General features: G+C 42.0%; 1 protein-coding gene across 1 annotated transcript in view; it reads right to left on the bottom strand.

Annotated features, from left to right (window-relative positions):
• The window catches only part of RUNX1T1 (RUNX1 partner transcriptional co-repressor 1), a 92,947-nt gene that overhangs the window by 37,807 nt on the left and 37,635 nt on the right, over positions 1-17,505 (bottom strand). Inside the window, exons 2-4 of the mRNA XM_054385510.1 lie at positions 7,869-8,006; positions 2,824-3,065; positions 1,046-1,135 (exon numbers count right to left, since the gene is read on the bottom strand). Of these exons, the coding sequence (XP_054241485.1) occupies positions 1,046-1,135; positions 2,824-3,065; positions 7,869-8,006 (470 nt within the window). The remainder of the gene's footprint in view (positions 1-1,045; positions 1,136-2,823; positions 3,066-7,868; positions 8,007-17,505) is intronic.

Below are 17,505 nucleotides of genomic sequence, written 5' to 3'. Positions count from 1 at the left end.
CCTGTCACTATAAGCCCTTACAAAAAATCCCTTCCCAGATCTCCTGTAGCTCCCTTCAGGTATTGGAAGGCTACTCTAAGGTCTTCTTGGAGCCTTCTCTTCTTGAGGCTGAACAGTCCCAACTCTCCCAGCCTGTCCTCACAGTGCTTCAGCCCTCTGGATCATCTCTGTATATAGCTATGAACACTTATACAGATATTAATTGAAATAAAGCAGAATGTCCACCCACATACTGACAATGAGGTGGGGAGAGAACAATAAATACCTAATCTCAGAAAACTCATCTCCACAGCAAAACCAAAACAGAATACAACATGCTTTGAGAAGGCAGCACAGGTTGTTCAGAGACCATGGTAGTTCAGAGGAAGTAGTTACTGACAGGTGAGAGGCAGAACAACTTCCTGACTTCAAAGAAGATTTTGCTTCCCTGATTCATATTTTGCACATCCTGTGTTGTCTTTTATTAAAGGTCTCTTGGATAAGATTTTATCTTTATTTTCTAATAAAGGGTGCATGAGCATAAATCAGTGGACACAGTCACCAGTCTTCTTAAGTCACCACATCTGTACTGGTGGCTGGAACCAGAAGGAATGACTAGTCCCTTTCTTATATGGCAGTGTCCCAGTCTCATCATGTGCTGATGATCAGCAGCACTCTAGGAAAGGGCTGCTAGCAGGAGTTCCCAATGCCCCATCCTCTGACTCACACAAAATTTGCAAGCTCTAGCTTTTTGTAACACATGGCATTATTATATTTATAACCAAGTCCCAAGATTTAGCTTGTAAAAGCTTCCATGCCTAGAAAATGAAAACATAAAACAAACATCAGTGATTATAGAATTAGGGAACCAACAGTTCCTGTGAACAGCCAGAAAGCGTTCCTAAACCATACACTCAAATGTAGTGCCATGCACTAAGATATGGAAAGAAACCCTTAAATGTTATTTATTTCCTGACTCTCTTAAGAAGAAAAACTGTAACATGCATCTGTGAGCTAGCAACAATATGGTTTGAAATACTTTCCAGATCACTGAACTGTGCAATACCTTTAAAAATGGGATGACAAAAGGTCGCAGTGGGAAGTTAGTAGCTTCTTGCAGTTTGGAATGAAATTCTTCAATTGTCAAAGTAGAATTCTGTTGAGAAAAAAAAATTATGTCTTGGTGACAAAATAATGAAAACACTTAACAAGAGAAACAGTAACCAAAGGACTCCTGAAATTGCTTAATAACTCATTCCTGATATTGATAAGAGGATAAAGAAAAGCATGCTACATATTAAATTATTACCTTATTAAACACTCACAGGAAATCACCAGCCTCTCAGACTGTTGATTAGAGTAGAGTTTAAGCTCTCAGGTGCTAGGCATGGAAATGCATTCACATTTCAAACATCAGTTAAAGCTGTTTTTCTAAATATATTTTTTTTAAACATTTGCTTTTGGAGTCTCGTAATTCTGTTCCCAAAGCAGAGGTGATAATTACCACACACACACAAATCACATTTTTTCAAGGCACATTCCTCATTGTTTGAGGAGGAAAACTGTACTTTACCTCTTGTACTTATAAAGAGGATTGTTTATTCTGTTCTAAGCTATGCTGAGAGCATAAACATGAAGGCCACATGCTGCACAGGGTTGACCAATGACATAGTATGTGGATATCCCCCAAGAGAAGATCCTAATTTGCTCCTCAGAGCTCAGATGAAGGTTGACATCCCCTGCAATTAACCTAGGGCAAGCACTTTTGATCTGACAGTCATGGGCAGGTAGCTGCTCCCAAAGCTGTCTTTAGTTCCTTTACTAGTTCCCCTTTCCACAGAGCACCATGTGGCAAGAAAAAGCAGCATTCAACAGGGAGTTTGGATATGGAAGCAAATGTAGAATGGGCCTCACTGAAACTATGCTGTCTACACTGTACTTCATTTTGACACAGACTCAAGTGAAGGGGCACCCAGTGCTGCTAGGTAGGGTTTTGGAAAGCTGTAAGTGAAGGACACCTGAGCCCGGCTACTAAACAGTGTTGGCACTCTGCTCCAAATGAAGTTAATAGCAACTGCAGCTGCTCAGAGCAGATGTAAATTAGAGCAGTGCAGCAGCATTTTCCCTGCTACATCTAATTATTGCTGAAGGAGATACATGGGTGACAACAACGTCTGGCTCAGAAAGGATTTTACTGGGAATAAAAGAATGCTGGGCCAGATTCACAACAGTTTGTCTGTGAAATAGGTGCCCAACTTGACAGATATAAGCAAGAACAAGCTGAAATTTTCATTCAGCCATACAATCACATAAAGACAAATTCATTTATAAGTAGCAACAATGCACTGTCAGGTCTCTCATGGTCAGGTTCAAGGGATACTCAGCAAAGGCTTTCCACCATGTCACCACAGCTCAAGCATTCATTCAGCTCATCCTTTTAACCAGTATTCTGCTACTCTGTATGTAGTGAGCTCTCCCTTCCCCAGCCAAATAAACTAGGCAAGCCAAACCATATTTTACTACATTATATAACTCAAAACATGTCTACATTAGGGGTGCTGCCAGTATAGAATGAAAACTCTTTTACACCATCACAGCATAATATTGTACTGGCAAAAGAATGGAGTCTGTACCTGGTTAGGAATAGCTGCCACTCGTGGGAAGCTAGGCAAGTTACTTATGTTAGGTTCGGCAGCAAGAGCCAGCACTCCATTCTTGCATGTTTGGTATCCTGGAGGTAAGATATATCTGACCCACTCTTTTATATAATAAACACATCAAGCATAAAAGAGGGAAAAGGAGAGAAAAAGATCACAGTTATTATAGCATTGGAGTTTTGCTTACCACAAGTCCTAGCACAAGGGTACGCACTCTCTCCCCAATCTCTGGTGAAATGTCATTGCCAAACTGCTGTAAGGTTGTAAGGAATCTCTTCAGTTTGCTGAGTTGCCTAGCTCCACAAGCTGGCGGTAACTGCTGGTTAGCCAGAGAAGAGGAAGAGGAAGAGGATGGCCCATTGCTAAAGCCATTAGGAGGAGATGGAGCTCCGTTTAACGCTGTTGGTGAATGGCTAGTGCCATTAGTTACTGAAAGAAAAAAAGAGAAGGGAGGATAAAATAGAGGGGGGGAAGAAAGAAGGAGAGAGAAAGAAGACAGAGGAGAAAATTCATCAGCTTATGTTTTCTGTGCTTGACCTCAAAATTAATTAAGTTGCACAATCAAAGATAATTAGCCTTTTGACAGAGTGACATTCTGCAGTTTATGTGTATTCCCTGTAGCTGGTACTGAAAGGTGCATGGATTGGAAGCAACAGCAGCTGCCTCTCACACAGCCCCCTCAAAATTCTCCCAGACCTGAAAAGTATCATTTGAATATCACCCTTTTGTCAGAGGGTTTTAAAAAGAGAGAAGGAAACAGGGAAAGAGCATGAGTGCATGTATGACTAAAGACCAAAAAAATTGCTCTTGGAGGTAGGAAAAAAAAACGTGCAGACATATTTCACGAAGCCTCAGTTTATCTCTGAATAATTTTACTTGTGATTTGTACACACAACTGACAGCTGTGTTTATAAAACAGGACTTTCACGTTTCAACCTTACACCACCCAAAGAGAAGGTTATTTTTGCCGATACACACTTCCTAACTGCTAACATATGGAGTGCACAAGGCGGTTTGTGCAGGTAACAAATGCTGCCATGCTCACTGTGGCCTTGCAGCTAGGGCATGAAGCTAGACTTCAGAAGACTTCTTAGGCACCGAGAGCAAATCACTCAGCTTTCATGTGCCAGTATCATATCTCTAAAAATGAAAAGGAACCACTGTCCTCCTGTTTCAAGGTTGCTGTGAGAATAACCACTTAGTACTTTAAGTTTTCTAAATTTATGGCAACGAGATTCATGCAGACATATTGAAGACATCAACAGAGTTTTGGCAGCAATTTCAGCTTCCTTCTTATCCACACTCCAGAAGAGAGCAAAGAATCAAACTGAGGACATCCTTTTCCACCCAGGTTACTTGGAACAGCAACAGTCAAACACCCTCTGTTGAGGTTGTTTGAATCTGGCACACCAGAATGCCAGGGAATGGCAAGAAAAAAGGACAGCTCCCTAGAAATATGAATGTGCCAATGTAGTGGCAGGTGCAGGCATGCAGCAAAGCAACTCCAGCAGCCATGCTCAGCTGGCCATTACCCTGGAGACACTGGCTGATTTCTTTTTTTTTGGAAGTCACTCAGAATCCATCACAAAAAACCCATCAAGAATTTGTCCCCGATCAAAGATGCACAGGAGTACTCCTCTGAGCTGCTTCCTACTCAAAAGCATAACAACGACAAGATAACAACTTCAAGAACTTTCAATGTTTATTAATGACCAGCCTTTCTGAAGCCAAACAGCTCTTTCACTTTGTCACATTCTCCCATCAGTCACCCTTATTTTTGGAGAGCAAGTCCTTTTTAAAGGTGGACAACTATTACTATTATGAGCTTTTTCCTTCGTGACTGAATTGCACTTCTGGAAGTACTACAATAAAAGCTTTCTGAATGATTATTTAGTTTCTGCTGGTGTTTTATCCTAGTTTTTTGTTGCCTACTCTAGTTGTGTGGGCTAGGGAGAACAAGTGGAGAAAAGCAGAAAGAGAAAGAAGCTGGCCTCAGCAAGTTCAGCTCCACGTGCAGCTCCAAGCCATGCTCTCTGAGTGCTGCAGCAGAGTGAGATGTCTGAGTAAACAAATACATCATGATTGCAAGGAACTTGCAGAGTCAAAAATCACCATGCCATGAACTTAGCAAGTGATGACTGTGAAGAATAAGAAATGCCCTGCTCTGGCCTGACACCACCCAACAACTCATTCACCAGTAAAAAGGCTGCTGTAGCCAGAGAGTCCTGGGGCTATGATCAATAAAGCACAGAACAGCAGAGTTCATTACCTAGGACAGATATGGGGAGGAAGGCTGGTAAAACAACAAAAGGAATATAGAAATAGTCCCCAAATGCACCTTCTCTAGAACTTTTTTTTAAATAGCTCACCCCATACTAATGATTTTTTCTCTTTCTTTATGGTGTCTGAATTTGCTAGCTGGCAAATATCCACGTAACTTCTGAAAAAAAACCATGGCAGTTATTAATAGAGCAGAAAGGAGCATCGGAAATGTCAAACTAAAACATGTCAAGTGTAATAGTCTAGACCAGCGAAGACAAGCGTACTCTTGACCAGAAAACAAGTATGATCTTTCTGGGCAACAACCATTCCTGCTGTAGTAGTAATAACTGCAGCAGACACTCGAAGAGAAGTGACTCTCTGCTCTACATAAGCTGGATGCACTAAGGCCAAACTCCTAAGACTGAGAAGGGTAAAAGGCAAGATAAAATTAAGACTTCATATAAGTCTTCATATAAACAGCCCAAACATCCACCTATGGTTCACACACCTTCCCAAAGTGCTGAACATAATCAAACAAGCAGACATTTGAAACACTTGTGAGCAGGCTGAGGGCTGTAAGAGTGACTGAAGACAAGAAGCCTGCCGGTACCAGAAGGGGGCCTAGAAGAAGGCTGGAAAGGGACTGTTTACAAAGGACATGGGGCAATGGTTTGAAATTAGAGAAGAGCAGATGTAGGTTGGATGTCAGCAACAAGTTCTTTACCATGAGGGTGGAGGAACACTGCAACAGGTTGCCCAAGGAAGTGGTTGAGGCCCCATCCCTGGAGGTATTCGAGTTCAAGCTCCACAATGCTCTGGGCAACCTGATCTAATGGAGGATGTCCCTGCTCAGACCAGAGGGACTGGACTAGACAACCCTTGGATGTTTCTTCCAACCCAAACCATTCTATGCTTCTACACCTTTTTTGATTGCCAAAGATTATTCTAAACTGTTGAAAGTACATCACACTGAAAAGCTTCATCTGTAAGAGCCCTCTCTCCTGCAAAAACCTAGAAATAATTTAACTTTAGACCAGAGCAGCTCCTAGGATGTTCAGGTGCTGGAGTTAAGCAAACCAGACAAATTTTCGCAGGATCAGGGTCACTGGGTTAAATCTGAGTTTATGTGAAGAACTGGCACAAAGCCTCCTCACTGTTGAAGTTGGATGTAAGGACAGGGTTCCGTGGGATAAGTAGCATAAAGGCCTCCAGCTGGCCTTCTGCATAGAGGTGAATTTTAAATAAGGCATTTAACACAGAAAAGGACTAAAGAGACATAGGCAAGACAAATAGAAGATACTGCCTTCATTCTGTTTAGGCATATGTATTCTACTGTTCTAAAAATGTTTTATTTAAAATGTGAAATGTAAACACACTCTCATGTTTATACTATTGCAAGGCAGTATAAAAGAGACCAAAAAATTTTGCAGCTAAATCTTGGTAAAAGAAATGTGGCTCATTTCACGACTGTGAAAAGGATAGTCCAGACAACATGCCAGATTCAAATCGCAGTTACACTGATAGGAATGCAAAGTAACTCCGTCAAGACCAGCAAAGTTTCTTGCATGTTTCTATCACTAAACTGAGACAGAGATGCAGCCCCAAGTGATTTAAAGAAGTGGCCACAGAGTAGAAATCTCTAGATAAAACAATAAAGGACCTTTGTTTTTTTTTGTTTGGTATCATTATTAACTAGTCATTACATAGGATTTAAGTCAGAATTGTTCAGTCATAAGTGGGATGAAGACAAGTATTTTCTTTATTAACTACCCCTTTAAAAAGAAGCAAAAGTCCTGAGCTTCTATACAGAAACAAACTTGATAACAACAGAATGGCATAAAAGAGAGGTTTTCTATACTTCTCAGAATCACAGAGTCAACCAGGTTGGAAAATACCTGAGAGATCATCAAGTCCAACCTATTACCTAATACCTAACACCTCCTGACAACTAAACCACAGCTCCAAGTGCCACAGCCAAGCTTTTTGTGAACACCTCCAGGTGTTCAAAAACAGAAGGGCTGATCTGAGCATAAGTACCTGACAAACCAGCTCTTGCTGTTCTTTGACACTGCATCCAAGTTGACAATGAAGTAACAGCACGACTCTGAACTGAGTGTCTCAATACCTTGAGGATGGTGATCTTAGCTTTGCTTAATTATTGCAGCACACCTAAACGCTGGTCCCGCCATGTCATGCAGGTTTCCCTTCACATATTTGGAGAGCAGCCAGGTGGAAAGGGACCTGGGGGTACTGGTTGACAGCCGCCTGAACATGAGCCAGCAGTGTGCCCAGGTGGCCAAGAGAGCCAATGGCATCCTGGCCTGCATCAGGAATAGTTTGGCCAGCAGGAGCAGGGAGGTCATTGTACCCCTGTACACAGCACTGGTTAGGCCACACCTTGAGTACTGTGTCCAGTTCTGGGCTCCTCAGTTTAGGAAAGATGTTGAATTGCTGGAGCATGTCCAGAGAAGGGCAACGAGGCTGGGGAGAGGCCTTGAGCACAGCCCTGTGAGGAGAGGCTGAGGGAGCTGGGGGTGTTTAGCCTGGAGAAGAGGAGGCTCAGGGGTGACCTCATTGCTGTCTACAACTACCTGAAGGGAGGTTGTAGCCAGGAGGGGATTGGTCTCTTCTCCCAGGCAACCAGCACCAGAACAAGAGGACACAGTCTCAAGCTGTGCCAGGGGAGGTTTAGGCTGGAGGTGAGGAGAAAGTTCTTCACAGAGAGAGTGGTTGGCCATTGGAATGGGCTGCCCAGGGAGGTGGTGGAGTCACCATCCCTGGAGGTGTTCAAGAGGGGATTGGACGTGGCACTTGGTGCCATGGTTTAGATAGTCATGAGGTTTAGGGTGACAGGTTGGACTCGATGATCTTTGAGGTCTCTTCCAGCCTTCTTGATTCTATGATTCTATGATTCTTGCATACAGCATAAAAATAGTATGGAAGAAAAGGAAGAAAATAAAGTCTAATTACACGTTGTGGGCGTGAATGAACTGGTTCTTGGAGCTCCTTGGGCAGTGGGAGGAGGTGGCATGGTTGGAGGCGTCAGCCTGGATTGTGTCTTCACATCCACAGGTGAGTCTGGCATTGTGGAATGCTTCTCAGTGCGATCTGCAACACACACCACAGGAACACACCGGTTTATTTCCCCAGCACACCCCCTCTGACAAAAACTTACAAGCTAATGCAAAAGGTGAGCTATTTCAGCATCTGCTGCCAAAGATTACACCTGATTATCTACTCCAGTGTGCTCTTCCCAAATTACATCACCTGAACCTTACTTAAGGAGGTGTAACACAGATGGTAAGATCTCATTTGTAGCGGTGCTGCATTATCTTTTGTCTTTATTTCTAGTGTATGCAGATGCTACCTCCCAAGCACTCCTGGAGCTGCAATAATGCCACTTCCCTTCAAGGCTCTCATATTAGCCAGGAGTGAAAAACAGACAAAGAGACAAGAATTACAATCTGAAGCTCTTTAACACAGGTGGGATTTTGAGGGAGATACTGGTTGAAGCCAGCTTTCTTCATGTCTGCTCTTTGTAACATCTGCTGCCCTCTCCATTGCTTCTCTTTGTACTCATGGAGAGACATGTTAAATACCATGTGCCTCCTGGATCACTTTGCCACCCTGATCCTGGATATTCTTACATTCATCAGAAAAATAAACACAACCTGGTAGATCAATTGTCACACAACACACAGATCATTGTTTTTTAATAAGCATCTAAGTTTGTACATTGAGATCAACTTCAGTGTTCAGAACCTGCAAGATTAAGTAGAAACATATCTCTCCAAGAAAACCAACCACACAAAAGACAAAACTAGGCAGAAAATCTAACCGTTCTATTGCAACTAGAGAGCTAATATGCAAAATATGTTCTATATTTGATATGGAAGCTATAGGAGTATCTTCTTTTTACAGTATCTTTTTGGAACTCTCTATGTTAAAATTTTAGAAAAGCCATCCAAACCCTTATGTTTCATTTATCAAAAATGGGCAAAACATAACAGCATTTGCTAATTGAAAGCAAAATGTAGGCTTCCTTACTCATGCCAGAAGTTTAGAAAGCCATCTTGAGTAAAGATGAGTAAGATCAACTTTAGCTTTTAATAGGCATAAGTTAAATTTTTCCATCCCTTCTTTGGGGGGTTGGGGGTATTTGTTTTATAAACTGTTCTACACAAGTCTTCCTGAGCTCCACTAAACTATCTTGCAAAGCAAGTGTGACTGCTAATGGGTGACAGCCTCTGGTTGGAATTCAAGACACTAGCGAAGTCCATCACGCTGTCACTCCACTTTATGACATACTTTTCTTCAAACAACAACAACAAAAGAAAAAGGTGCAATTTGCCCTGAGAGACACCAAGAGAAATTAAATTCAATGCACACATTTAACAAAGGATATGTTTAAAAGAGGCTCAAAATGCTTAATTTTATCAGAGAGCTTAAACAAAAGAAACAAAAAACAACCCAGCAAAAATAAACAACACACAATAGATACCAATTTTGAGTTGCCTAAACTGAGGAAGACGCAGAGACACAGGGTGTCAGGTACTGCAATTATAGAAGCCATCTTCACCCTTTGTAGAATTGCTACAGATGATGCTTCAGTTCTCAGGGAGTCATCTCATATAGCATTTAGAGACAAGTTTTGGGAAGACGAGCAGCAAAACACCCCCAGAACACAATGAGGGAAGACAGACGCAGGATTATAGGGTCTGTAGCGTTGACCTAAGGTTAGCAAACCTCAGTAGTGTGGGGAACAGCATCCAAAATCATTAGCCTAAATATTAGAGCTGCTAGACAGACAGGTGAGGTTTGATTTGCAAACCAAGCAGCAGTAAATTACTACAGGCTAGAAAACAAAAGCCATTTTTAAACATGTTATGTACAAATATCCTTTCCACATCACTATACTAAACCAGCTCAACCTATACCTTCAACAAGCCATTCATTTAATATAAAATACTATGAAAACTCATCCTGAAATGTTAATTGCTTCCTTAATAGCTGAATTCATCTTGCACTCACCTCAACCAACCTCAGCAACAAGGGAATAAATAGATTTCAGCTCATGTTGCAACAGAGGGAAAGAGGCACAGCAGTGAGCCCAAGCCCTCCTAAATAAAGGCAAATATTTCTGCCATGCCAAGAAAGGAGAGAGAAAGGGAGGCTTGCCAGAGCTGGTGGGGAGATAACAGTGGGAACTGCTGGTCCATCTGGTTTTCATTCTGCTAACACTCACATTGAACTGTTAAGGAAGGCAGTCCAGGTACACAGATTTGAAGCATGTGGGAACGCAGACACAGGCACAGAGGAGATGGAGGTGGGTGGAAGAAGGAGTGAGAGAAATCGAACTTCTCTAGCAGTCTGCTGCTCACAGCAAGCAGGCACAGCCTGCATCATCCAATTCAGCGGATGATAACTAAAAGCCATCCCGAGCCTGTAACCAACCTCACGGCTCCTGCTCCTCTCCTTTCCTGCATTTCAAAGTTCAGGTTTGATCACAAACAAGCTCAGATCGGAGGGGGAGGGCTTTCCCCAAAAGTTGGCAATATTTTGTTGCTTCAATTGAACCTGGTAGTGGGAAATACTGTGTTGGTTTTGCCCTCCAATTTCAGATTGCCATTCTACTGTGATCCAAAAGGTTTCCACTCCCTTGAACAGTGTCTGCCACCCAGTTTGCAGACTGCTTAAATTACCCACAGACTCCTGCTCTCCTCATAGAAATCTATGACGTTCAGCTTGATTTTCCTAGTTACCTTTCTTTGGATCTCTTAGGGGTAGAAAAATTCCTTCTACAGGCTGCTTACTATGCTTAACCCCTTTTTCCCCTGTGCAGAGCCTTAAACCCCTCTCTGCTACTGTGTGATCACAGGCAGGAAGATTTATCTCTGGTTATCCCGAAGTTCCCTGCCTTCTTTGAGGAGATACAAAGACCCTTTCAAGCCTCAAGGGTACAAAATTATTTTGTCAGAGTAGAGAGACTTGAGAAGGGGCTTTTGAAGAAGTACAGAGCTCTTCTACATGTTTAGAAAACACTACCTCCACCAAACTGACTAGGAGAAGAGCCTTTCCATCCTATTTTTCCACTCTCTTTAGTAGCAAAACTCCTGCAGAAGCCATTCTGTTCTTACTGCTACTGTTTATGCGTTCCCTGCCTCTACATCTGGTTCCCTGTCCCCTGAGGGAGCTGGGGGTGGCTGCATGTTGCCTACTTGGGCTCTGCACCCACTGCTGTCCCACCACCCACAGCCACAAAGAATCTCAGCACCTCGGTTTTAAAGTAGATGTCTCAGGAGTGATGATGGAGCACAAAGCAAAGCCACAAGCACTACCAGTACTTGTGATCTGAACTCCCAAAGCTTGTAGTGTCTGATACTGAGCCTAAAATTCCAGCTTCTACATTTTTCTTGTAATTAAAAACAAAAAGATAAACCCAATAATCAACATTTTTTACTCTAACTGCTGAAAACCAGCCTGATGATATAAAAACTAAAAGGAAGCTGGTATTTAAATTGTATTAATGAGCCAAATTTCCCCTAAACCATGTTATTTCATGAGGGCTTTCATGTAGAGACATTCTTCATGCAAACTCTGTGGATAGTCTGCTAACCAGGCAGTCACAGGTGATGAGGGTCTGGGAGGGGGAGAAAGAATCCCTAAAAAGGAAAAAAAAAATCTATTTTTAACATGCCTGTGTAACATTTCATGAATATTTGTTCCAGTTTTATAATACAAGAACCTGGAAAATAAACTTTGCTTGAAATTTGAGAGAACATTAAGGATAAAATTGCTTAATTTCTTGAATTACAAAACATGTTTATGCTTTTGTGTCAAACCAAACTCCTCATTTGCAAAGCTAGTTCTGATTTTGTTCTTTTTTTTCTTGTGAGACTCTTACATCTCGAGCAATAATCTGGAATTAGAAGGGACACACCAGAAAGTTTCATAAAAGCAGTATCCCACAGCATCACACATTTCATAGCACAGGCTATGTATACAGAGAGAGTAACTCATTTCAGGTGCAGAGACTTCTTCCACCAAATTCCTCTAAACAGTGACAGACTTAACCCAGTTTGGATCAAATGGGGCTGCAACCAGAGGTCTTCCAAACCAGAGGGAAAAGGCAACATCTGCAACTCATTCTGCAGTGTTTGCTGCAATCAATTCAGGATGGAGATAGATGGTGAAATAATGGCCTAGTCCTAATCCATACACACAAGCCTCCAGTGCACTCAGAGACTTAGAATAAATTCAAAAAATATGTTTCAAGTATGCAGAGATCTGTTGCATTTGCTTTGGATTATATTTTCTATTTAAAACAAACAAACAAATAAATAAATAAATAAAAATAATAATTAAAAAACCCCCAACCAGGCATTTTGACATATACATTCTTGAATGTCTTTTACAGCACAGAGTGAGGAGCTGCGATTTTACCACATATTATAGTTTGCTCCATTTTGAATTACAGAATGTTGTAAAATCCACTTGGAATTATGAATTATTTCTTCTGTGGATTTCTTGGTTCATGAAACTCTACCGTTCTTGCCCTGCATTCAGTTTTTATGGTAGGAAGTTATTTTTATCACTAGATTTAGCTCTTAGGTGAACGCTGATATTTACCATAAGCACAGCCAGCTTGTGAAGACAAACAGAGAAGAGACAAAGTAAAGTTTGCAGGAGCAGGGGCAAAAGAGAGATGTGCATCAATTCAAATTGATTTCCTTTACTTCCTGTACCCTAAAAGATTTTAGTCCCTGTTTAAAATGAGGCGGGCTTCCATACATGGCAACACTTCAGCTCCCAGGGCACCCTGCCAAGCCTAACGTATCAAGGAGAGCTGATGTACGGAACAAAATATGGAATATATAAATACTTTACTGATACCATTTCAATAGCCAATTCAATGTCAAGCATTTCTAGGGGTGGTGTGTTTTCAATTTCCTTTTTTAAATGAAGAAAAAAAGAAAAGAGAAAAAAAAAGTACGGTATAATACGCTGTGGCATTTATTTTACTTTTAGTTAGTGCAAACAGTTCCAGATGTATATTCAGGCATGAAAGATTCTTAAAAGACACTCCACATTGATTGTACAGTACTCACTACTTCTGTGCCAGCTTGTTAAAAACAAAAATAAAAGCTGCCAAATTAAAAGAGCCCATTGTCTTGTTTCCTTTGAATTCCCAGAAAGAAGAAGCCTCACATATGACAGACCAGATTAGGACCTGCCCTCACTACCCAAACTATATATATTGAGACCTAAATCTGTGGCAATTAACATTGATGATGGTTACCTACAGGGCATTGGACTAGTTTTGGTTAATTAGGCAAGGCCCAGTATTGATAAACTGTGAGCTAGAAATCCAGAGATGCACCTAAGAGGATAAATTGCATAGCTCTTCATCCATACTGCTATCACGGTACAGTAAGGAAAGAACTCTCCCTCCTTCAGATCTGTCCAAGCCACAAAGCACCATTACAAGGCAGTGTTTTTGGAGAACCACAGCTCCTGACTCTACCACTCGCAGAGCAGGACAATCATAGAATGGTCTGGGTTGGAAGGAACCTCCAAAGGTCGTCTAGTCCAACCCCCTCTGCAGTCAGCTGGGACATCCTCCACTAGATCAGGCTGCCCAGATTCCTGTCAAGCCTCACCTTGAGTACCTCCAGGGATGGGGCCTCAACTACTTCCCTGGGCAACCTGTTCCAGTGTTCCACTACTCTGATGGTAAATATTTCAAAGTATCCTCTTTGGTTGAAAAGAGTTCATTTGAGAAGGCACAGTATAAGCCTGACACAGCTGGTAAAATCCTACCCACCACATGCACACCTGGGGAAACCTGCAAGTCCTATGCTGCAGCTTTATGACATGACATTTGGGTGACACCACTACAGACCCTCTACCAGCCAAGCATGCCTGGGACTTGTTTGAGGCCACTGCCACTGTTTCACTGCCTTTGGCTCTTGGCCCTTCTGACTTTTTCTTGATGAATAAACAAGGACCTAAACACAATAGATCCTTCTGTGCTCTAAACAACTGATCTCAAAGAGGCATAATAAAGCCATAACTTTCTGTCAGCACCAGATGCAGCCATGTCATTGGTCTAGAAAGAAAACATCACCTGGAATCTAGTTCTCCAGTGGAGAAATTTTGCTCTCTACAGTCCCTAGGTGATCTACAGATGGGCAGTATTAGAAAGCAGCTCAGACACTCGAACTCCATCTTTTTGTCACAAAAGGTTACCCTCACAAGCTTTGTCCAACAGGAATGAGGAGCATGTGGGGTGACTGATGGACAGTAAAATTTTCAAGACAAGATTTTGTGGCCCCTTTAGTGTGTCTGGTACGAAGCTCACAAACTGAAGATGACCCTTTTTCAAGAGCAGCATCACGGCTTTGATGCACTCTTATCTTGGTTCTCCTTGCAAGGAGTTGAACATTTCCTATCGCCAGCTGTTCTTAAGAACAAAGGAAAGCACTCTCAGTTTACCCATTTCTCCTCATTTAACACTCAGACATTCTGTATTCTGGGAATTCACTAAAGTGACCTCAGGCTAAGTCATTACAGTTCCCTTCAGATGTGCTAATAATGTGAGAATAATGTAATGTCCACTCTGTCTCCCAAAAACTAAAAGGGATTTTTGTGCCTCCTGGGGTTGGTAGGAAGAGCTTGTGGATGATGTCAAGTAGGTGAATGACAGACAATGCTTTGCATCATGCTCTTCATCCACAGTGGTACTTCTGCTGTTCCTCCCATCTTGACAATGAACCAAAACCTCAGAAGCTCTCAGTTCTCTAGAGTGAGAGGTTCTGTCTGGAGAAAAAATGTGCCCCAACCTCATGGCTTTAGCAGCTGAAGGCCAGATAGTTCCACGTATTATAAACTAAGCAATACATGAATTTAGTTTCAGAATTGAGACAAAAAAAATTTATGGCTTGGCTTTGCTTGGATGTATTATTTTCTCCTGAAATAAACTTGTCCTACCATATAATTTCATTTTAAGAGAAAAATAAAAATCAGAAAAATAACCTTTTTCCGCTCATTTAACAATTTGACATGTTTTGACAGCTTCAGAACTTACCATCAATTCCCTTTCAGTATTTAATAATTAAAAACTGACTCCTGTCAGAATTGCACCTTGTTTTTTTAAAACACCTCTTTTCTTCTTTCCCCTTCCTGGTTTTGCAAATTTTACCAGATAAAAATTTCTTGAATATACAAGGGAAAATAGGGGAGAAGAATACATTCTAAATCTAGGCCTACTTCCACCATGATTGCTTATGAAATGCTTTAGCAAGAAGAGAAAAGCAAAGTAAGATCCAAATTGTGGCAGCTGCCCTAAGTTTCCATAAGCCCTTGGAAAATTAAAGTCTGTAAGTTCCCTTGTCACAGCTGAATACCAGTTGACCCTCACCAAGGTGAAGAAAACATGGATTTATCCTAAATATCCCACCAAGCATCACAAAAAATGCCTCCACGTGTACGTGACTAATGCAGTTCATAAGCAAGCAGTCCCATAATCATTATCAAAGTATTGTTTTCCTGTTTATGTTGCTTCCTGGACCTTTTCTACTTTGTTATGTTTACAAGCTACCAAACTAAGAACCATGTGTTCTGAGAGGTTTTCTTCCACGTCACAGGAACGGGTAGGGCTACTCCAAAACCAGCTCACTGAACATTGGAGGCTCACGTGATGAAGAGGTGCCCAAACACCGTCAGCATGAAGAACTGGAGAACAACCAGAGCAACTGCTGGCCATATCCACTCCCTGGCCTCCCCTCCAAGCTACAGCTGTGACAACCTCTCCTCCTCCACTTCTCTTGTCTTCACAGAGGAAAAGATCTCTTTTCAGATGCAGCTTCCCCAAGGCTCTCTGACCAGCAACTCGTTTCCTTTTTTTAATCATCTTCTCTGTAAGACCTACCCTTGTCAGGACTGTATGTTATTTGGCAAACTACACATCAAGCTTGACTAATACGTAAAGAGACTCAAATGCCATCAGCATTGAATGGGTACTACTTGTACCCTCAACCACACATACCACACATCCCTCCCACCAGCAGTAAGAACCTTTTCACAGAATCACAGAATGTCAGGGGTTGGAAGTGACCTCAAAAGCTCATCCAGTCCAACCCACCTGCTAGAGCAGGACCACCTAGAGCAGGTCACATAGGAACACATCCAGGCAGGTTTTGAATGTCTCCAGAGGAGGAGACTCCACAACCTCTCTGGGCAGCCTGCTCCAGGGCTCTGGCACCCCCACAGTTAAAAAGTTTTTCCTTATGGTCATGTGGAACTTCCTCTGCTCCAGCTTGTACCCATTGCCCCTTGTCCTATCACTGGACATCAGTGCAAAGAGCCTGGATCCCGACTCTATCCTCCCAAAACTTGCCCTTCACGTATTTATATGAGGTCACCTCTCAGTCTCCTCTTCTCCAAGCTGAAGAGCCCTAGCTCCCTCAGCCTTTCCTCATAGTGGAGATGTTCCACTCCCAACACCAATTCAAATTTTCAAACTTCTTTTCCAGAGGGATATTTATGATTTTAATCCAAAGTCTCTATGGTCCTAAATTAGCAGTACACAATTTGTTACACCTAAAAGTCTGAAGAAAAATAAACAAGAACTCCTTTATTTTTAACATGCTTACACAAAGCATAAAACATAGCTGAACCCATTTTAGAGAAGTCCTCATAAAGTGCTGATGCCAGCATTCCATTAGGTTTAACTAGAACTAAAGTCTCCAATACAGACAGATAAAATAACCAAAAATAACTTATTTAGACTCAAGACAACTTTAGGTGTTAAATTACTCTGCCAGCACAGAAGTTATTACTGCCGTATGTTTAAAAGGCATCGCTTGTATTTATAAAGCACACCAGAAGTCTTTTAGGCTCAAAAAGAATCAAACATGGGTGTAGGAGGTGGTATTTTCCATGGTTATACATCTGACAAGATGACACAGGGACTGATAAGAAGTTAATGGATATATTATCTGGATTTGCTTGTTTTAAAACTAGGGACTTTGTCATGGGCAGGTCAAGAACTTCCAAGGTGTGGAGTGGTATTGGCCAGCCTGGGACAAGACTGCTCCTCACCTAGAGGATGAGCTCCCAAAATCCCTGCTCTATCAGATAGTGCCGTTTTACCCATCCAAGAACCCAAGTCCTCCCAGTGATATTTCAAACTATGAAAAGTCTGATGCAAGGGCCTGGGGAACAAGACTCACCCATAAGCCACAAAGCATTGGTAGCCAAAATCCCTCTCCAGCAAGGACCCAGTCCAGTTTTAGGCAGGCTGTAAATTTCTGCTCTCCATGTAATCAGTGAAGAGTTGTAGCCGCCACTGTATTAATTCCGATGGATGATACAAATATTCCTGTACAGCTCTAGGTCCCTTGCCTCATGGGAACCAAAGACATCCAAAGGATTCCAGCAGCCTGGCTGGCGTACCTGAGAGCCAATGGTCCTCAGCCATCACACAAACTAACTCCTAGGTTTCTATTCAGCCAGCCAGAACAGGTGTTCATCCACCAAGGAAAAACACACCAGGAAGCATCTTCCCCCCCAGAATCCCTCACTCAGGTGCTGCCACTGATACATA

Source organism: Indicator indicator, chromosome 12, assembly GCF_027791375.1.
Source record: "Indicator indicator isolate 239-I01 chromosome 12, UM_Iind_1.1, whole genome shotgun sequence".
Lineage (NCBI taxonomy): Eukaryota > Metazoa > Chordata > Aves > Piciformes > Indicatoridae > Indicator > Indicator indicator.
The sequence above is the reverse complement of the archived record's forward strand: the minus strand, read 5'-3'. Positions and strand labels throughout refer to the sequence as shown.